This window comes from Strix aluco, chromosome 12, assembly GCF_031877795.1.
Source record: "Strix aluco isolate bStrAlu1 chromosome 12, bStrAlu1.hap1, whole genome shotgun sequence".
In the NCBI taxonomy this organism is placed as follows: Eukaryota; Metazoa; Chordata; class Aves; order Strigiformes; family Strigidae; genus Strix; species Strix aluco.
In genome coordinates this window covers 9,721,481-9,744,727 of record NC_133942.1, presented here as the reverse complement: position 1 = coordinate 9,744,727, position 23,247 = coordinate 9,721,481, and the positions used below count along the sequence as shown (strand labels likewise).

Below are 23,247 nucleotides of genomic sequence, written 5' to 3'. Positions count from 1 at the left end.
TCTCAAAAGAAATGTGTATGAAAATTATTTCACTGTTACCAAGTGATCTACCTAATCATAAATGTAATATTAACCAGTTTTAGATAACTGTTTCAAACCAACCCATGAGGTAATCTTTTATAAACCATCAAACGGTATGGTAATTTGAAGAAAATCACAGCTTCTTGACAAACAGTTTAGGAGCAGAAAGTAAATTCATCCCATTTATCTCTTTTTTCTGTTCGAAGTTTAGTATTACCATAAGAAGGCACACAAAGCATACAATTTAAGATTAACAACAGCAACTGACTTCGAGGGATTTTATACTAATTTTCAAGCTTCATTAACAAATGGCAAGACAGATCAAAACAGTGACTTAAAGGGGAGACAAAATCGGTTCTCTGTCTAATGGATATGTTCTCTCTGATCTAAGAGAATGTATTCATCCTTTCCTGTCTTTTCTGTGGTTTGTCTGGTCATTTACAAAACACAGGACAAGTTATTTGCCTTAGTCTGAAGGTCTAATAATCCTTCCACCTTTGCAATCCATGAAAACTTTTCTGATGAATCACTGGGTAATACTGTACTACCTTAAAAAAAATTAAAAAGATCCAGTTTACCTTCTATGAAAATCTCAATGGCACTACTAAAGTTGTCTAATGTATCTAGGCAAAATATTCTTTAAAATATTTTTTTAATATTCTAAAAATGTATTTTTTAGACATTACTGTTATTTCTTACACCACATTTGATTGCCAGGAAGAAGACAGTGATGTGAGCAATAAAGCAATTAAAAACATATTAGTGTCTCTATAAAAGCTTAAATCTGAGCATCTTAAAGGCTTGTACTGAGTAGTATATCCTTATACAGACAATCACAGAGAATTTACAAGCATGGAAGAATTATAGGCAAACAGAAACAACATGTAGAGAAAAGCTGTTTCAATAAAATGGTTTTCTCTTCAGAGGAACAGAAAATGAGTCATAGTAGGTACACCTTAAAGACTTTTAGACCAAGTCAATGGAGATAGTGAGCAGAGATGAAAGCATTGTTCAGTACTACAAAAGTAATTTGAAGTAATTGCCATTAGTGGGAATGACAGACCAGTGATGTACATCCAGATAAGCTGCTTCCTTTTTCAATAAATGGAGATGTTTACAAGAAACAAAACCAAAACACAGATGTAAGTGTGCACACACACAAGCATACTCCTTTTCTTAAACACTATGGGTTTCACATTTCATTTACAGCATTCTCTGTTCAGGTAGAGAATAACTCCTTTAATTGCACAGCAGGTAGCAACAGGTGTTTTTGTAAAACTGCTCGAAGTAAAATGCCACCTTCCTCGAGAGCACTGTTGTCAAAATCAGGGGAATACATGGGAAAGCTAAGCAGAGTAGAGACACCTGGCTATTTTAATTACTCTTGCTATTTAGCACTACTGCAGTAAAAACTGGGAGTTAAAATCATGGCCCAGGACCACACACAGCTACACATTCCTTAGAAAAAGGTCTGTGAGAGTGGCAAAAGGGAAAAAATTATTAAAGCGGAAGCTGAAATTTTCTTTATAAATCTTTATGCTTAGCTACATGGCTTTAACCATTCCTGCCTAGGTTTTCCTGATGTGTCTCAAAGCACTACACCCCTGCAAAACACACACATTCAAGATTAGTTTCAATCCCTCTTTTCAGCTGTATCATTAGCAAAAGTTTACACTCAAGACAAAACATTCTCAAGCACAGCAGCGCCCAGATATCCTGCCTTGAGATGTCCTGACACCCAGAGATGATCACTTCCACTTGCATGTATGCTGACAGCATGCTATTAACCTCAAAGAGCCAACCAACATAATTTCTCAGCAGAAGGAACACTCCCAGCCTACTGTGTAAGCCTAAACATCTATTTTTTTAATCAGCTCTAGAAATAATATTTATCTCATGAAAGGTAAAGTTTTTGTTTCCAGAATGAACATCAAAGCAAATAATCACCAAAAGAATTAGGAAGACTAAAACAACCAAGCCATGCAGAGAATTTACAGCTTTTAAAATACAACTTTTTTTTTTTTATAATCAGAAGCCAAACCTTGTTAAAAAAAACCAAATCTGTACTGTATTCCTTCTACGTTGACTTGACTGTCTTTCCTATGGGATTAGTGGGACAAGATTAAACAATTTTTATCTGGGCATTTTACTCTGACTTTATTCCATTCAGGAAATAAAATCCTGTATGCTTTGCAGTATCAAGATAGGCTTGGGGACATTAAAAAAAAAAAAAAAAAAGAAAAGAAAAAAAAAGCTGACTGCACCTGGAGCACTATGACTGAAGTACGGTTTTACTATTCCAGTTTGTTATGTTTAAGTGAGCCTTGACACATAAACCAACACTTTAAAGGTGAGATCTTTCTCTTTAATTTCCTTTACCATTATTTATTGAATAATACTACCAGCCTACAAAACTACTGCTTATCTTTGGAAAAGTCATTTGGTTGACAAAGCAAGCAATATACAGTTCATGAAACAGAAGTGTCTTGGAGTACAGCCTGGTTTTTCACACTATTTGGATACAGCCATAAGGCACCTAAGAAGCAACTGTGCAAGTAATGGCAAAAGTTACACAAAGCAACACTGTTGCCAAGTATTAGCTGACATTTCAATATGCCACTCCGCTTTATATCTACCAGAGGAGAAAAAAACCTGAACCCACCGCAAATGCTTCAGAGCCTTCCATTTCTCTTGTAAGTATTTAGGCTTTGCCCTGGTGACAAGGACATTACAGCAGAAATATTAATTTGTTTTTTTCACCTAGCACTCAATGTCTGTAATAGGGCCTGTAAGATGGGCAATACATGCAACTTGACAATCTCTTTAGCAGAGAAAAGGGCCAGGGTCCCCAGTTATTACATAAAAAAACATCGCTGTAAATGGCTATCCCTAGATAGTACTTGCAATTCACCTGGTGAAAGCCCTTGCCCATCAATCTCAGCTGAAGAAGTCCCCCAAACCTAGACATATTCTTACTTGCATTCACAGATAACCATGACCAATATTTCACATCATATAGAACAATCTTTTTTAAAAAGTAGACATATTAATACACACGTAGTTGCCTGTGTGTCAATGACTAAAATTTCCTCCAAGATGCTGCCACATATTTTTCTCTCAGTTATGTTTCTTCTGACTTCCTTTCATCCCTTTAATTTGAATCTGACTCTAACATTGTGGTGATCAGCAGAAATTAGAGGTAAGAGGGTTGGAGGAGAACATAAAAACTATTTCTCATTATTTGAATGGAGTCAGTTCAAAAAAGGTCAGTTGAGCTGGAATCTAAGAAATCCTGAGCTGAAGTTAGTCTATATTTGTTCCAAATGAATCTATCAATCCATGGACAAAAGATGTATTTAAATTCCCTTCACAGCTGAAAACTGAATTAAGAAACAGATTCTTAATATTCATCTACAACATGCAAGCTTATGACAACAACAGAGTGAGCTTATGTCTTCATTCTCCCCCTTGTCTTTTTCATTCATATACTGCACAGCACAAAATCAACCACAAACCGTATTTCTTGTAGAATCTGTTTGCCGTATACGTTCAGTGAATCACATCAAAATCCTTTATATATCCCATCAGTCTTCTCACTGCATCTGAATTTGGCATGAACACTAAGTATCAATAGTCATCAAAATATGATTTTGACTATGGATAGGAATAATTACAGGCTAGCCCTGTTTGGTGATATTTAACCCAAAGATCCTTAAGACAGTGTGCTTGTGAAAGAACTCCCATAATAGGAATAAGATTCATTGCCAGAACCTGTGCAATGAACATGACTGATACCTCTAAGACTTAAGAGAGCACAGAAGGAAAGAGAATTGCTCTCATTCATAACAGTACCAGCTCTTAAAAACAAAAAAGTGGGGGGCAAACAGTGTCTCCAGTTGTTTCCCTCAGACTGTTTGGGTAATTGCAGACTTACCTTTTGTGATCCACATGCTGAGCCCTTAAATGAAGTGCGTTTGAAGGAGCCACTCATCCTCCGTAAGGAATCTGTGAACTTTCCTCCTCTTCCTTTCTTAATGCCCTGACTCTTACCCTCCATAAAGGACTTAGTACCCCAGCACCAAAGAAAACTCTGATTTTAGTCATGTACTCTGAGCAGTTTTTTTCCTGAAACCAACAATCATTAAGTTACAGCTTAAACAAAAAAAGAGACAGATGCACAAAACAAAATCAAAGCCAAATGAGACTCCTGTTCTGATATGCACCCTGTCACAAGTGTTACCAGCCAGCTAGACAAGTAGAAAAACAAGGCAATACACTGATACAAACTGCTGTCCCCCTCCCTCTTCTCTACTGACTCTATAATCAGGCTTAATGCACACAGCTTCTGCAAGCTATGGTTTTTAATGGACAGAGATTTAATAAATGGTGATTGAAGGTAAATCTACTTTAGAAGCAGCAGCCCGAAAGGTTTTTATTTGTGCAAAGCACAGGGCAGTCAGATGGAAATTATTTTGGTATCAGTAGAAAGGCACATGAAAAGAGCAGATGGTCCTCAGCAGACTATGGGTTAGAGGCCTGGTGGAATTCTAAAGGATAACTGCTGATGGCGAGTGTACCTACAGCAGGTCTCAGGATGAGAGAGGCAAGGTTTTAAAAGCAAACAACCCATAAGATCACAAGTTAGATTCTAATTGATCAGGGAACAGGGGTTGTGGCAAATAAGGCGCGGTGTGTATTATCTTCATGAAGTCTTATTAATATCTCAATTCATCTATTTCATACTATTCTGCTTAAACATGCAGAATGAAAGCAAAAGGAGGCAGTTAGGAGAGAATAACAAAGAAATGAGGAAGAGACAAGGTGCTTTAAAAGAACAACAAAATTATTATTGACTAGGAAATATCTAGTTGGCTCCAGAAGACTAGCCTTCTCAGACATGAGCCAGGAATCTGTTAGAGAGCTCGGTTTAGAAAAGAAACGGATGAGAGCACAGAGAAACTAGAGCTATGTTTCAGAAATATACACACGGACTGCTGATTTATAACTGTGAGGTAAGTTAGAAACACCACTAATTTACAGGATTTAGTTATACAGTCACACTTTTTATTCATTTACTTATTTACTTTTTTTTAGGTTCACCTCTTTGTCCCTCAATAAACTGGGTGCCTGCTTGCAGCTGGTTAGAGGAGACAGAGAAAATTGTGTTGAAAACCTAAAACAAAACAAAACAAAAAGTGGAAGAGGCTGATAGATGGAGATGCACCGATTTTGTTGTTCTGGTCAGCACACTCATAATCAAGAAAGTGAAGTTTCCCAGGCTGGCAAGGATAAGTAGCTGACAACTTACAACATACTTAAAGTTGTATTGGGAAATGGGAGAGTAAAAGTTCCATGCTCTGCAGGAGAAACACTTCTATTATATTAGAGCAAACAGTTTGTGGGGTCAGGTTAATGGAATGTAGAGGGCATGGACACTAAAGGGTCACAAAAGAGGTCTTCCTTTCTAACCATTCATTAAACCTAGGCAAAACCAAGAAAGGTAAAATTAGCATTTCTGACAAGACTTTTCACAGCAGCTGTTGTTTGATGTTGTTTTAAGACATGGCTTGGCTGAAGTGAACAAGGCTGAGGTAAAAGCTGGCAAATGGAATATAAAAATCTGGCAAAGACAATAAGCTAATAGAGCATGGAAAGAATAATCCTAAAGGGAGTTGTGATCAGCCAAGCTACTTTACAAAGTAGTGCCTCATAAATTCCATGTACACCCACACTCCAAAAGGGTCTCTTCATTATATCTGGTCAGTTAGCAGCAAAACATTACAATTACTGCAGGGGTCAAAAACTACCCTGTTGTGAGTTTAAACTATTATGATCTTTGAAACAAATTAAAATACTTCTATCTATACCAGAATTTGATTTGCCCAATTCTGCCTTTTTTATCTATAAAAGTCATCTCTACTTTCTAGGACATACTCTTAAATGGTGGTAGCTATTACAGCAGTCACTTCTATCCACACTGACAGATTTAATGAGCTGAGAATATGTCCTCCTGATCTAGCATCTTATTTGATAATATGAACAAAGCTGAAAGACATTCAGATAATAGCACATGCTGAACATTTTTGTTTTATATTGTAGTTTAAACAAATCCAATGTTGTCAATGCTGTCAAGGAACAAAAAGAATATTCAAGGCTCTTTTGCACAGTTCCTTAGCCAAAACACGTGTCTGAATGCAATGAATGAAACAGAGGTGCATCCTAGTCACTATTTGTGATGTCATCTCACAAAAAGGCATCATGTTATGACAGTGCAATTCCCTGAAAGGATGAGCTGCATTACTCAGAAGGGGTGACTAACAGTATTTTGTTAAAGGACGAAAATTGGGACATGCTTTTCAGAAAGCAGAAATTCGGAATACAAATCTGTTCTCCAAGACACAATGTAGAATGTGAATACGGAATTCATTAACTCGGTCCTTTTGGACATGTGATTCTAAGACTTTTATCTGAGCTCCCTGTAACTGTTTTTGGTATATTTTAAGCACCATGCTGGATTTTCACAAGTCATCAGTACCCAGGAGATGTTCGCATCCAAGAGCCGGATGAAAGCCTTCCACTAATCAATGCAACAGAAGCTGCTGAATACTAACCCCAGTTGAAAAATCAGGCAAATAAGTTCTGCTGATGTTCTTGTCCCCACTGTGTTTATATAACACTTCATGGGATGTTTCCACTATGCTAGGGGACCAGAAACATGCACCATGCTGCACTTTCAACAGCTCCATGATTTAGAAGCACAAGCTTAATTGATTTTCCAAAAGAACTTGTGGTTTTAGGAGTGCAATCTCACATTAGGAAAGCTTTTAAACAAATGTTGTTACTGAAGGTTCCTGTCTCACTTTGGAGTTTTCTACTTCAGAATTTGAGCTGTTTCACTGGTTTGTGTGGTCTAAACCAGATCTGTGTAACCATATGGTTTAAATCAGCACTAGGCGAGGAAAGGGTCGTAATCTCTTACCACAGAATGCAGTTGACAACGAATAAGTATCTGGCACAGTATGGAAGTAAAAGACCCTTAAACTGGTTCTGAAACTGAACAATCCATGACATGAAAGGACACATCTGTCTGTCACTCTCCATATTTTGCAATAAAATCAAATTGGTCAAACCTAGATTATGAAAAACCCAGGACTATACAGCCCCACAAAACAGCAAGTGGAGTGCAGGCACACTCCATTTGCAAGATCACCTTCAAGGCCTGTGACAGCCTGCTCCCTGGGAACTGTAGGGTGCATGCATTTCAAAGTACACAAAAGTAATTTACTATGTAAGACATAAGTACCTGTCTATCCTATAGATACCATGCCATGGAAATTTAACATCTGCAGTCATGGAAAGATCCATGGCTCAAAGGCCCTATCCAATGTGTTTTTTAAAAAGTGAATAGTTTGGTTAAAGACAGCTGTAGTTGTTTCAGCCTATAGAAAGTCTAAAATGGACTAAATTGCTCTTACTGCTCATGATCAAAGCTATTCTATGACATCACATCAGAGATGTCTGATGTCAGTTTTTTAAAAAAAGTGATAGATTTAAAGTTTTGAACTATAGTCCACCACGTCAGTCGAAATGTTTCCACTCACTTTAGTAGTCAGAACTAAATATGGAAAGCAGTACTGCATAATCCGATGAACTTTATTTACACAGACAGACTGGGGTAAGATAGGCTTACACTGGCATAAAGATTTAAATGTAAAAGGCATGTAGAATTAGGCCTTCCTTCACTTTGCATTTAATACGAGTATTAAACTAAACACGTTTCTTTCACAGACAATGGATTATAAAACAAAAACTAAAAGCACTTTTTCTTCTTTTTAGTGGGATGTCTTAAAAGAATATTTTCTGTAAAAAATGTATGTCGGTGTCCTTTGACATTTGTGAAACAATAAGAAAATTTAAACACTCGTGTGCTTAACTAAAAAAATCCCTACATTCCATTCAGGGTATTCATTTATTAGGCTAAGAACAGGAGCTGCTGGTATTGTGCTCGGTGCTGCATCAATGCTTTTCCAAAAAGGCTTATTCCAAGGTGGTCATAATCAGTTACGTTGTGCTTGCTACCAAAACACCCCAACAAGTGTAAGCAAATCCATCTTCCAATTCAACAAAAATTTTCCTGCATAAGGACATGAGCATACACCAGGATTGTCCGAAATCACTACGGGGCTAACAAACTATTATCATTCTGAAGTCTTTCAACTCTTCAGAAACTCACATATTATTCTGTTACTGGCAGGATAACCCTGCTACAAGTACTTTCAAGTTTGTAACTCTCCCAAACTGAAAACAAATGGAAATGTCAAAATTACTCTTCAAGATGGTTTAATCCTGTTAATCCATTTACGCACTCTCTACAAGTTGGCTAGCTTCAGAGAGCCAGTTCAGCTATTTAACATATTTTAACTTTCAAAACCCCAGACTCTTCCAAACTGTTTTTCTCTCATTGTAGTACATAAAAAGCTGCAGGAAATCAGACTAACATCTCATAGTTGTGTACAATAACCTCCAAAGCAGATGATGGAGGGCCTATCTGAAATGAGCTGGAGCAGAATGAAACTGGGTAACATTTTATAGTCAAGATAAAGGAAAGGAGCAACAAGTTTCCTGACTACTGATGAAGTGCTTTGCTTTCCAAATCAGACAATTATGCAGCAGTAGATTCACTTTTGAAAGAACAGCATGGAACCAAAACTGTAAACACGAATGCTCCTCATTCTGAAGTGTTGCATACTTCAAACTGTGAAAACAAAAATGTTTAACATTTGAAGAACTACTACTGTTTGATTACACTGGCTTCTCAGTGGTCTAGTAACCGCGTTGCACTTGCCTTTTCTCATTTCCTCACACTGAACATTTTCCAGCCTTCTCCACTCCCCACATTCAGATGTACTGGTCATGAATCACGCAGATCACAGAAGCAGGACATTATTTTTATGTCATGAACAGAAAGCTATGAAACAACTTCTAGGTCTCATTATTAGCCAAAAGAAACAAAATGCTACAACGCCATAGTCCATTACAAAGTCTATCACTTTTAGAAAAAACCCACCACTTTCTTCCCCTGATATTTTATAGTTTTCTTCCCTCTCTTTAGCTCTTACATTTTTCCTTTTTGTTCTTTTGAGTGCTTCTCCATTTGTGCTACAAGTACTTTCAAATTTGTAACACTTAAAAAGAAAGATAGGAAGGTATGGAGGAAGGAAGGAGGGGAGAATCTAATGACAATAAATACAGCATTTATCAATATAAATGCAGAACAGGCAGTGATAACACTCCATAGTAGGAGTGTTATGATAACTTAGTACCAATGTAGAGAGAAAGGTATTGAGGTCCAGAAGATCAGACAGACACTGGTGGATCAAAAATTACACAAACATCGAATAACTGGTTTTATCACAAGCTCTACTATAACTAGTGCCATTCAGCTTACAAACCACTTTTTCTTTCTTTTTTTTTTAAAAAAACACTATTTTTGGACAGTTGATCACATTAGGTGCAGACTAAAAGGCTGTTTTTACACATTAAATCCAGGGCTATAATTTCTGGCTTTACTATTAACATCAATGAGACTTAAACAATGGGTAAGTTTATGGAGTTATGAGGAGAAACAGAAATCAAACCAGCCAAACAAAAAATTCCAAAGCTATATGTCACTAAAGACAGAGGAAAAAAATACAGAAGAATACATTTTCAGGTTCTGAAGAAGCTTGAACAGTTCATGAAATCATGATGTTTAAACTCGGCAGTATGATAATTTTCCAGGCAAAGTGCATTTCTTATCTTCAAAAAGAAGCTTTATAATTTTGGAATACAGAGCTTGACATCTTTCTTAGGTCTGAATAGGTGCAACTCAAATAATGAAGAGCATTTGGAGAACTTTACACCATTCCTACAGAACTCTAATTAAAACTGCCTGTGTACAGCAAAACTGGTGGAGCACCGTGTCTTCCCTTTGACACTACACACTCCAGTTATAGACTGCAGTACATTATTGTTTTATCTCAGTTATAGGTCTTAGGCATTACGTACTTCAACAGTTCTTGATTCCTTAGTTTCTATGCCTGAAATGAAATGCAGACAGAATATTGTTCAGTGCTGGTTACCTACCATGAGAATGAGCACACTGTAGGTCACTGGCGACTGCTGTCTGCTGGGCGAAGAAAGCTGACTTCTTTTTCTGTAAACCACGTATCCTCAAAGCAATGCTGTAGTAACCTAGGCAAAAGCATATTTGGATTAAAAATGTAACAGTTTACACAACAAAACTCAGACAGCGTGTAACTGGCAGGTGACATCTACAGAAAAGAAGTTTCATTTAGCCAATTCCACACTTAAACTCAGAAGAGGACTGTAGGCCACTTTGTGGTACTTTTACTTCAGCGTTGTCTGTTTACCGATTCAAACAGTCTTTGTTATTTAGCAACTGTCTGTCCCTCTCTCCTCTTGCAAGAAAAAAAGCAGGTTTAAAGTGAAATTGAGCAGATCACGAGACATGCGGACAGAAGAGAAAAGGTAAAGAAATACCTTCTGTTTGTGCCAGTGAGCCTGAAAATTGGTGCCTGTGTTACCACCCTCACATATTTGAAATAATCTGTACTGATCACATAAATAACAAAACACACGCCAGTAATCCTATTTCCATAACCTGCCTAGGGACTAGAACCTGCAGAAATCCACCATCAGCTTCTCTACCGTAGAATCAGAGAAAAAAATTAAGTTGGGCTTTGTCCAGTTGAATGCTGAAAACCTCCAAGGACAGTGTCTCCAGTCCTCTGGGCAACCTGCTCCAGCACTCAACCATTCCTCACTGTAAGGAATTGTTTTCTTATGTCCCTTTGAAATTTCTCTTGCTGCAAATTACTGCCATTGTTTCTTGCTTCTGCACCTCTGAGAAGAATCTGGCTCCATTACCTCTGTAACACTCCTTTACTTAGTGGAAGACTGCAACTAAATTCCTCCTTAACCTTCTCCTCTCCAGGCTGAACAAATCCAGCTCTTCTAGCCTATCTTTACATCAGGTGCTTCCATACCCTAATCATCCTGATGGCCCCCCACTGATACATTTTTCAATCTCTCTTGTACTAAGGGGGCCCCCAAAATGAAGGCAGGACTCCAGATGCAATCTCATGAGCACCAAACAGAGGGAATAAGCATTTCCCTCTTCCTGATACAGCACAATACACAGCCTTCATAACTACAAGGGCACACTTCTGACTCATCTTCAATTGCTGTTCACTGGGATTCCAGGTCCTACTAATGCGTCGGCTTTGCATTTGCCTTAGTAAAGTTTTATTAAGTTTGTATTGGTCTATTCCTCCAGCTTGTTGGAGGAACACACCCACCCCACACCCTGCCTTGGTATTGCTGCAAATTTCCTACCGGTGCACCCTATCCCATTTTCCAGGACAATGAAGGTGTTACACTCTATCAGCCCCTTCTGTATCACAGCATTGTACCTACAAAGATATATTCAAACTGAAAGTTAAAAATTAAAAAAAATGTGTTCATCTCAGCAGTTTAGAATTACTGCACTGAATTGAAACACAGCAGGATAACTTGGAGTCTGAAATTTGTGGTGGGGGGTGTATCTTAGAGCCTGCTATCTTAATACAGCATCCTTAGAGACATCAAAAGAACAGTTCTACAACATGCAGAAGTCCATTTAACAACTGCAGGCTCAACCAGCTGAAGACTTCTTGCACAGACAGGGCTACTTGTCAGCTGTTAACAATTTTCCACAAGGCTACGTGATCACTAGCACTAACAGCCTGTGGTTGCATGGGCTTAATTTGATCACAGAAGAACACCATGAGTTTTTCTCTTGCAGCTCTGTGGCTCCTTTTCCCTAAGTAACCTCCAAAGTACATTAAAGGCTGCTTGTACAAGCAGAGAGCTAGTTTTCAGAGGGTTTGGAAGCACATTGGGTCACATGGCAATTTAAAGTACAACCAGCTTCCGTCTAAGTGAGTAGGTGTGTTACATGAGAAGTGGAAATGAAGAATACCTTATGTCACAGAAAATGGTGTCAGGAGAGCATTTTTACAGACGAATTTGTCCAGCACTGCATGTTTGACATCCATGTGCTTTCAAACAATACCACAAGAAGCTCTAGTTACTATTAGCAGTGACTTCATATATGATTAATAAAACTAAATGAGTTGGTTTCTTTCCCTGGTTTGAAACTACCTGGGATGAAAGAAATAGCAGTACAAGAAAACAATGGCTGAGGACAGCACAAAATATTATTTGCATTCATTTGTTCCTGCCTGATATACAGTGTATTATACTTAGATTGTATTGCCTAGAATTCAGTAGCTATTTCTATAGCACCTTCCATCCTAAGATTCAAGTGACTTGAGCATTAAAAACCTAAACTTCAACACCCTTAGGAAGCAAGGAAGCATTCTCATCTCTAACAAATAAGGAAGCAGCTGAGGCACAGGAAAGCCAAATTACTTGTTTGTATCTGTGTGATGTAAAAAATAAGAAGGACCTCCAAGTGTGACACATCACTTTTTCTTTTTTCGTTGGGTTTTTGGTCCCCCCCCCCCCCCCCCCACTGTATCACTAATGCCAGTGTTGATTACCAGGAGAAAACCAGTCACAGCTTCCAGCTGGGTAGTTTTGAAAATTCAGGCCCTGATGGCATATTGTATGCCACATCCCCATGTAGAGTAATTTACTTCACATGCAAATTGCCTGCTAATACAATTAGAGAGCTAGTGACATCTTACTGCCATTCTCAAAAAAGCAGAGCTGAAAACAGGACAGTGGACCCCTTCACTACTACATCACATGTTCAGTTTCCAACCAAGCTGAAAGAGCTGGGGGCATATCTAGAATCAGCTTGGGGGCACTCTAACCACTTCCTTGTCTCATCCTAGGATTCTGCAAACGGCTAGGTCTTCCAAGCTAAGAAAAGGGAAAGAAAATAGATTTGTTGACTTCTGTTTCTTTAAAAGATGGGGAGGTAAAATCTGAATTCTAAAAATGGGACTACGAAGATCATAATAAAAAAATATTGTATGCAGCTTAAACTTCGTAACTAGGGACACTAAAAAAAGAACCAGCAAAGCCTTTTAAAAATAAAGCAGTGATTCAGTTTGAATACTGAATTTAGATGCTAAGTTACTACAGATCCTTCAGGCCTTCACTTAGGATAAATCCTGTTTTACCTGTGCAAAGCCTAAAACACTGGCTGTGATGTTTTACTCTTGGTTTTATTGTTTAGAATGGCAATGTTTCATTGCTCTGTGCTTTTATGAAAGCAAACTAATTATTGTTTCAGCTTTACTAATGAGCCAAAGATTGAATGTAGTGTAGAGTTTTCAAATTGTTTTGTCGGTAAAAGAAGGGGAAAAGATAATTTTAAATTATTTCTCCAGGTCTACTCATTGCTTCAACTTTCATATGAATAGGTACAGAATAGTACTGAGACAGTGGAAAGAACCTCATTCTCCATAACGCTTGGTTCTTGGCTTGAGCACTTAGCTACTAAACTGGTACCAAGGTTCCAAATAATTCACATAAGGAACACGGGTACTTTGCCATGAACTGCTGTTTTCAAAATGTACCGTATGACCTCAGTCAGCTCAAATCAGGAAACTGGGATAATAAATCCCTATCTCAGAAAGGCAACTGTAGTTTAGAACAATTTTGCCTTTTTGTCCCTCTCCTTACAAACTTTTTAAAGATAGCAATATTTATTTTCAAGTTTATAAAAACACAGTTACTGTGAATTATTTCAGTTTTGATAAGCCGATGCTTTTTGACTAAAACCTGTTTTACTTGTCAATTCTCCAATCAGCTACATAAATAAAGCATTTCCATATTGAAATAAGAAATGGAGATAGATCCTCATCTGAATAAATTTGTGTAAGTTACAAGGCACATGTTGGAAATTTGAGGTTTGGGGGTTTAATGCAAGTATTAGTAGAACTAAACCCAGGCCCAGTTAGTTTCTCATGAACCTGAGAATGCAGTAGCATTGGTGGAACTGATTAACTATCTTCCATTTAAAAAAAAATTTATGATGCAGTATTTGGCTATTACTGTACACAAGAAATAAGAATGCAAAATCTGAGTTTCCATAAAAGCAACATTTTCAGTAAAACTACTGAGTTTCAGTTTTGTGAGGAAAGTAGGAATGTTTCCAAAAAAGAGTTTCAAAAAATACTGAAGTTACCTCTGTGGAGAAAAATTTGTACTTACAAACAATATTTCTCTAGCCAATGGCATAACTAGTGGGTTAAAAACTCATCTAGGTGAACAACAAGTAGATAGTTCATGGGCTTTCATTCATTGTAAGAAGCAAAGCAATTTATTATTTACTTTTTTTGTCTTCAAAGCCCAATTCAACACAATATTAAGTTGTCCATAACAGATACTGGTGGAAACAGGTGAGAAATGTCACTAGATCTTGGATAGCAACCTAACATGCAAATTATATAGCATGATTACAATTGCTGTAACAAGTAAAAACCTCCTTCCTCTCCTATGTGTAGAATTTAGCTCTGGAATTGATGAATTCAGGACCTGTATCTGCCCGGTTACTTTGGAAGAAGCACAGGTAGCCTGTCATCCTTGGACCAGGCGAATTTCTAGTTCCCTTGCCTTTAGTAGTATGCAAAGAATTAAAGAGAAGAAGCTTGGAAAAGAATTATAAGAACCTGAATTCGGTCCAGCAGTTTAGAGAATACAGGCCACGCAGAGCTGGAGATCCTCAGTAATTGGTATGGAACAACGTAAGTGTGCCAGCAGCTCAGTCATATTGCCCTATGTTACTCTGGATACAAAGCTGAGTCTTCAAAAACATTCTAGGATTTCATGTCTACTTTAAGGATAATGACAACAAATTAATTACAATGATGTTTATTCAGTCTCAGCACACTTATAAGTAACTTTCCTTTTAGATAGATAGAAAACCAGAACTCTTTCCAGTCCTCACAGTTGTAGTAATACAATAAATTAGATGATAGACAGGATTACACTGCACTTTATGTGATTATTTTACAGACCAGCTTTGCTGCAACCTTCTCCATTTTCTGTGCATCATCAACCCTGAGCAAGGACTTTTTGCTGGACTCAGACTTTTCTATGTGACACAGCACTTCCTTGTAGTTAATTAAAATACCTATTAGCCTAGACTGACAAATGATAAAAAGTACTAACAGAGTATTCACCCTGGATGACCATTACAATCAGTTTGCCTGAATAATCAGGTCAAGATTTTTCTTCATTTTCCCTATATTTTCATTATTTTCCAAGCACGCTGTTTATGCTCAGTTAGATGTGGTAAATAAAATGTCTTTAAATACTTCCTGTTAAATACAGTTTTAAATGTTTTTCTCCTATGCCTAAAACATGGCTGAAACTGTCTGTACATTAATACAGTTACTTTTGCTCTGTAATAAAAATGGAATGCTAGCCCTGTTATTGCAACAACAAACTGTGGTGACAGGGGAGCACCAAGAGTTCATTGTGCTGGGCAGACTGGAAAGATGCTGGGGGCCTTGTGGGTGTGAGCAGGGTGAGCCTAGATCCAAAATGCAAAAAAGGACTGATTTCAGAAGTAGAACCATTGCCACTGGTGGTGACCCCCACTGAAAATGAGATTCATGCAAGGTGACTTTAATGTACACTGTATAAACACAGACAGCAGTCAGCTTCAGCCTCACAATCTTAAAAGCAAATGGGGTTTTGACAGAGATTTCAATGAGGATAGGATCTCATGACAGTAACAAGAGTTTTCTTTTTCATTCAGCTGAGCAAAAAATTGTCATTGTTTCAGTATTCAGTACACCATCTTTTTCAATGAGATACTGTGATCTCAAACAAAGCTACTTAAATAAATCCAAAACATCTCCATATCTACCAACAACTAAAATGAAGGCTGAAAGAATGTCTCTTACCTAGTAACAGAGGACTTAAAAGGATAGTGAAGATAAAGAGAGAGCTGAAGAATTAAATCATAAACAAAATGAGTAATTTAAATACAAGTTAAGCACTGAAGCCTTGAACCTGCACCACCAGATACTAGCCCACAAAACTCCACTGATCCAAGAACTGAAAGAGTGAGCCTGTAACCCTGGAAGGAAGTAGCTTATTTTGGCTTCCCACCACAAGACAACATCTACAACTGGTGACAAAAGCCCGCTCCCTGCTTGGGTAAACAAGGAAGGTCTGAGCAGCAGGTGTGCTGGGACTCTGCTCATATTCAACATACTAAATAATGAAACAAGGCTTCCCACCGTGCTCCATCATTCCTGAGACAGAGGAAGCAACCGCTTCTTGTTGGGAGATAACTGAATTGCTATCAGTTCTAAAAAGGGGGAAGGATAGACTTCCATTAGATGCTTTTTTAATGTATCAGTTCTCTTATTCACAGCATTGAGTTCCACTGTGACATTCCACATACATAGTTACTAGTGCCACATCCATGTGGTATCTTCAATGGTAAATATTTCTTACCTCCAGCATTTGGCAACTTGGTTCTCACGCACAAGTAACAGGTTTTTTTAGCATCACCAGCTCCATCTGGTGGATATTCTGCAGCATATATTTTCTTGAAGGTAAAGAATAGGATTTTCTAACGCAGTTTTGTCTCCCTTTAGAAATATAAGCATTAAGATGTTGAATATTTAATTCCTTCTACATTGTATTAGCATGTGGGAAAGGTCAAATATGCTGAAATGTCCGTGTTTATTAGCAATTAATTGTCCAGGAGAGGTTTAAAAACCTCTGTGTAAGAAAAGAAATTTAATTGGCCAGTGCCCTTTCCTGAACTGTACTGTACTGTTGGCTCTCATTGTGAAAATTGCTTTTCAAATGAGAAAAATAAAATACATAAATTTAAACCAGTTAGTAACAATGGCAACTGTAACCTAGAAAAGACCTAGAAATGTGCATATGCAATACATTTTGATGCAAGGAGAACAAGACAATATGAAGTAAAAGTTAGCTGCAAGCTAAAGTAAACATAAGGTGTAGAACAGGTTTAGAAGTAAAGTAAGGAACTGAGAACCAGATAATCTTGTCCTGGCCCTGGCCCTGATTTTCTATGGTGCCATGTGCAAGTCACCCCATATCTTTAGTAACTTTGGGTTTTCTATCTGAACAAAAGAAGCAATCATATAAACCTATGCAAAGACTCTTAATTCCCTGATATTTGTAAAATCATTTGGAGTCCTTGGACAGATGCAAGTATGATTATTGTTAGTAAAGTGCTTGAGCAAACAATCCCTACATTTTCACAACATTCTCAACTGTATTGACAAGCCCACAGTCCTTCACAGCAATGAGTTCAAAAATTTTGCAAGATGTTCAAAGTACTTTGCCGATATTAATGAAACTTACCGAAAGAGAAAGAAAGGGAAACCTCAGCTGAACTTTCAAGGGTATTCATTTAAAAGGGTCGGCTACACAAATCAAACATCTCATTTCAGAGTTCACACATCACCAGAAAAACAAAGAAGGAGAAGTACAAATATAATAGCATTGATCCCCCTTCTCTGCACTATAACTCTAGCACTTAAAGATCTCTTTATTTCAGTTAAATTTACCTATGCAGTCAGGAAACACAGCTCTGTAATCTAGCACACATCAGCGAGCAATGAATCAGCATCTCCTAGATGGTCCTGTCTGGCAGAGTTTAGCACCTCTCAGTGTATTGCTGGTCCCTATTTATTCTCATTGCTCAACTCACTGAGTCCTGAGACATTACAGTGAGTTTTAGCATTACACTGGATGTTTTCTGATTGTGGTGTTTTACCTTCTGCTGAGAGGTATTTGTTAAGAAATGTGCATCAAAGTAGTGAAACCTAATTAAATTGAGGGAGATTTTAAAGAAGTCAACTAGGAGAAAAATTCATTGCTCTCATCTGCCTACCAAGCACTAGATAAAAATGCAACTGTGCTTTTTGCTGACAATCTGTGTAGAAGAATAGGGCGAACCCATAATATTTTTATTGATTTCCTGGGGATTGCCAACAGGAGTTGCTGTAATACTCATCCTAGAGAAAGACAACAGTGCGCACTCACACACAGACTGTCAGGAGCACCTCATCCCTTTTATCTGTTGATTATGACATTAGCTCCAGTTCACACTCAGTTGGGTAAGATGTGCCAAGTTAATCATTAGAAACAAAAAGCTTCTGGGCAGCTACAGATCACTACTCTACCAGCAACATCTAGACCTAACAGCCACCTGCCATGACCTCTTATGGTGAGAGGCAAATTAAAGTCACCTGTGACAGACCCGTTACCCAGGTCTCTGTCCAGAAGCAACTATACAGAGAATTCCCACCTTTACCAGCTCCTTCAGTTACAGGTTCTCTACTCTGCTAGGAACATTTATCACAGTAATAATTCCAGCTGACCAACTCATGTCACACTGATCTCCAGAGATCTGACAGATGATGGTGGATTTTCTCTGCTACTTCCTAAATTTCAACAAGTGATATTGATAAGAGGATACATAACGGCATGAGGACTTCTCTTTTTCCTGCTTTCATAGTCAATCTCCTGACATTTTTGTAGTTGGGATCATGAGTTAGTCATCTCTCTCTCCTGACTATAGTCTCAGAGACAGCAATAAAGACAAAAGCTGCTTCAAAACACACATGCTAGAGTCAAATGACCAATCAAAGCAAAAGCAAGACAATCAAAAACTACAGTCTCACCTGACCTTGCAGTAATAGGATCACATCAAGATTAGTCTATGTCGTAGATTAAGCCCACTGAAGTAAACTAATCTTTTGCAGTCAGCTAAGACTATGTGTTTACTTACTAAGCTGGGAAAAACTCAGGAGTGTAAAATGACTATTTGCTGGAATAGACCATCTAGACTGCAGCTACATGAATGTTTAGCACACTTACTGCTGCACCACTGACCTTAACATGGCTTCAGAAAGGAAAAGCTCTTTAAACTATACTGTGTGATTGATGAAAAAAAAAGTATATTCACGTCAGCAGAACACTGTTATGCTAAAAGGCTCTTACAGACTCTACTAATTGACATTTGGGCAGTCAACTTTTTGTCTGAGCAAAGCAGTGCAGACAGCTTCCAGAAGAGGGAAATTCTGCACATCAGCACAAAGATGCCTTGCAGGCAGCAGGACAGCCTTCCTTTGGCTGGCAGAGAAACATTCCATTCAGACTGCAAGCAACAGGAAGCTCTGAGCTGTGGCAGCTCTGAGAAGGAACAGCATAACCACTGTGCTTCTCTGGCCATGAATACAGCAGCTGGTGACTCGGCTTAATTGCAAATGTACTAGCCCACTTCTGACCTGCCATCAGTCCCTTTGCACAGCGATCACCAGAGCACCACACTACAAAATGGGTGTTTGTTCCCTGCTGAGTACCATCAAAACACTACTTGCCCAATCAGTAAGAGTAATGGCATTTGTCCATCTGCATCTGGGGAATAAGGTCCATCTGGGGGCATTTTCTTCCTCATAGGAAGTTCCTTTCTAGTGCATACATCACACTTCTTCTCTAGAAAATGTATTTACCAGTCTGCATATCTTTAGGAGGTGTCAGTTCTGCCATCTCAGTTCAGGTTGCTCACAATCCTTTTGCACATTTCTGTCTCTCCTTCACTTCTATTAATTAAAATGTATTCCAGGATGTCTATTTTGAATTTTCATCAAAATATCAACATCTGATTGAAAGAGGGAGACTGGGGAAAATTAACACAGAAATAAAACATGTTTTTGCAGTGTTTCCTCACGTGCCTTTGGTTTTCTAATCATGGAAAAATCACAGCCCAGTGTCTCCAGATAACTTGGCTAACAGTTGTACCTGTGAAAGCACAACAACCAAGATGCTGAGCTGACATCAAAGTTACTGTTTTACTGAAGGCATAGTATATATGGCACCAAAAACAGGCTGTGCAAACCTCTGGGCAGTCACCACTGCAGAAGCAATGGAATGGCAAGGTCCCTGCACAGAAGAGTAAGTGCCTGTCTCTGTGTCACCATCATACTAATGCTGCCTAAAGAGCTCCTGGCTCAACAGAGGTAAAGAGCAAAATTTAAAATTAACATATACACATATATCCAGTCAATATATTCCTGCTTATTAGTCTACTCGAAGAAGCTTTCCCCACATGTCCTCAAGAAATTTCACCTTCATGTGTTACAGGACAACAGAAGTGCAATGAAATTAAGTCTTCAAGAAATATTTTATGACTAGATAGTATCTTGAGAGCAAATTCATAAATAATCAATGAAGTCCAAGACTAATTTGACAGAAAATGAAGAAAAGTTCTTGACTACCAGAAGAAACTCTAGTTCACCAAGAAGTACTGTGGTTTGTGCTGTGCAATAGAACATGTTCCTTTCCTTCTTTTTTTCCTTAGCAATTACTACAGCTTTCTGGGCCCAATCCTACATACCTTACAGGTGCTGATTTCTCCACATAAAATTTACCATAGTTCAGAAACAAAACCAATGCATATTTTAGGACTTAGGGGAGAGTTAAGCATAGTCTGGCTTTATGCCAGACCTCAGCAGTAGGCTGAATTCCACCTTTAATGAAGTTGATATGAACTAGGCTTTTCCAGGATCTGCAGGACTTGGCCTACTGTTAAATTAAACTGCTGTTATATTGTTTCACTGCAGGCAAGTAATTCTCAGCATACACACATTTTAATCAGAATTTTGGCATTTGCTTTAGCAGGGAATAAGCAGATACAACGGGAATCAACCAAAAGGACAAAATAAAGCAATTATCACATGGTTGTATATCTGCGATGTAAATCAGTCAAATGATTCCATTTAGCTCTTTGTATGTGCAGGCATTAATCACCTCTGTGTTCTGTGTTTGTGCAGTTGAGCTGTCAACAGGGTCCTTGCCTTAGCTTTCTGGGATCATACCAAAAATAATTAAATCAGTAGCACCATGTGCTTAAGGTTTTTCTTTTTAATCAAACCCATTGAGAAAGTAAGTGTACACTACCTTCTCACTACCCGCTACTCCCACAAGATTCTGCTAAAAACATTAGTATTACAAGGACAAAACACATTCAAGGCAACAATATTTTTGCATCCATTAACAGGATTATTATTCCCTAATAAAATGCAGGAAACTGAATGTCAAAGGCCTATTTTATCAGGACACATGTAGTTGTAACTGTGAATGAAAAAATATCCCCAAATTGAACAAGGAATAAACATGGTGATGTGGCAACTAGAACCATTAGTATTTTTAAGATGAAAATTTGGCTTCAGCTTGATATAAAAGGTTTTAAATTAGTTGTGATGGAAGTCTGACAACTGGCTAAAAATGGGAAAAGCAACCATTTGTAGCTTTAAACACATACATATACAATTACTCCTGATGACTATATCCCTGATTGACTCCATTTGCAGACACTTACCCTGAGGATGCACGACTCTTGCTTCCTTAGCTTAACCCACATTTTATCTGAGACGTCCTTGCAAGATGGATTCTCGGAAGAACTATGTTTGCCCACAACTTTCTTTTGAACTTTGAATTTCCAGTCTTGTGTGGTCTGAGGAAAGGGTTAAGGACATGTTGATACCATTCAAATTGGCACTACTAGCAGAAAACTGTATATCAAGCAAGGTTTCTGCAGCAAAATTAACAGGAAGTTTCAAGTAGAAAGGTGCTTTGAACAATTTCCCATTGACACCCCTGAAACTGGTAGCTAGGGCTGCAAAGAGAATGTCTGAGCTGTGTGTTTATACTTACAACACACATGGTTGCATAAATACCCAGCAAAAGAGTGAGTCCTCACAAAGTAAAACAGATACAACCATGACAGACTGAGGTTTTATTGCTTCCATCAAGCTCTCTTTGGTTTGACTGATAAATAAGGAGTTGCTACATCCATATTCACTAGTGCTTCCTGGCTGCTGTGCACTGATGCAGTCCTGCAAAACTCCCAAGCTCTCATCTCAGTAACAATGAAGTGTAGGCAGTTTCTCATCTGAGCCACTCAAGGCCTGGCTGGTGACTAAGCCCACCGCCAAGCTTCATTTCAGCAGCCACATAATCCATACAGATACAAGGAAAGCCACTGTATTGATCTAATATGATTTTCTGTTATGTGTTCATCTCAAAAGAAGTGTGACCATACTAGATTCCAGTGTGGTTGGTAAAGTGAGATGAACTGCAAACATTCAGAAATCTACCCCTTTGCTTCAGGTCAAGAAGGACTGAAGAGATAATCATGACAGTGCAACAAAAGTAACACCAATTAGATAAAATTAGTTAATTCCTAATATTTGCCTTGCATCTTGCTTACAGGATCAGCCATTTTTCATTCATCATCTATTTCTTTTACTGTTCTATGTATCAGCAATGGTTTCTTCTACAAGTATAATGAGCACTAAAGAAACCTGACCTATGATAAAGCATTTAACAAGTACATATCAAAAGATATGTACGTGCCTCTGTACTTTTTCCTCAAGCATGTTTCAGATGGCTAAAAATTTACTTTCATTATTCATTTTGAAGATATGAAGAAGAATCCCTCTCTTCTTCTAAATAAAAAAGAGAAATGTCTTTGCTTAGATAACATATTTCAGGTATATAAAAATATTATTGTATTAAAAGAATAGCTCAGATTTAAACTACTTAGGATGACTTCAAGTTCAAGTGTCAGAAGTCACACTGGAAGAGATAACTACTACTTGGGAGAGAAACTCAGACTGCTCTCATCTCACTAAAAGTAGAAGGAGCCTTTATAGCATCCTGCCTTTCAAAAGACCTTTGACCCAAGCAAATGGCCACTCAAACAATGGTAAAGAAGACTACATTTCTTTTCTCAGTTCCACCTAATCTGCTCATTTACCTTATTGTTTTCCTTAAAATAGAAAAGGGACACACCTACCTTGTCAGACTTGAAGAAAGCTCCATATCCTTGTGATGTATGTTAGTTAGATATAGTAAGGTAATGTTTAGTTTAAAATCAAAGTGTTCCCCATAGCCCTTAGCATGCAGACATTCTTTTAGCTCTGCTAGAGGATGGGCAAATGACTACTCAGGGTATTAGAAAAGGCTAATTCCTAATTCCCTCTACTAAGCCTGTTTGCTGCTACGGACTGCTACAGGCTTTATTCCTATTAGAGACTTACTGGTTGCCCAAGGTGACAGCGCTGTGTCACAGGCAATCGTGAAAGTGATATGGTAAAGGGTTTCTAAAAATTTAGCTTTGAGTAGAAAGATCAAATTTTAAGTCTG

The 23,247-nt window shown here is 38.0% G+C and overlaps 1 protein-coding gene across 9 annotated transcripts in view; it reads right to left on the bottom strand.

The window, feature by feature from the left end:
• The window catches only part of TRPM1 (transient receptor potential cation channel subfamily M member 1), a 109,588-nt gene extending 86,592 nt beyond the window's left edge, over nt 1–22,996 (bottom strand). For 8 of the 9 annotated variants that reach the window (XM_074837214.1, XM_074837216.1, XM_074837215.1 and 5 more), the window contains exon 1: nt 3,956–4,261. In XM_074837214.1, coding sequence (XP_074693315.1) covers nt 3,956–4,078 — 123 coding nt within the window. In that variant the 5' untranslated portion in view covers nt 4,079–4,261. Of the gene's footprint in view, nt 1–3,955; nt 4,262–10,146; nt 10,255–21,418; nt 21,554–22,897 lie in introns of those variants that run through there. The other variant, XM_074837224.1, reaches the window with a different exon arrangement.
• Nucleotides 22,997–23,247: the final 251 nt, after the last annotated feature.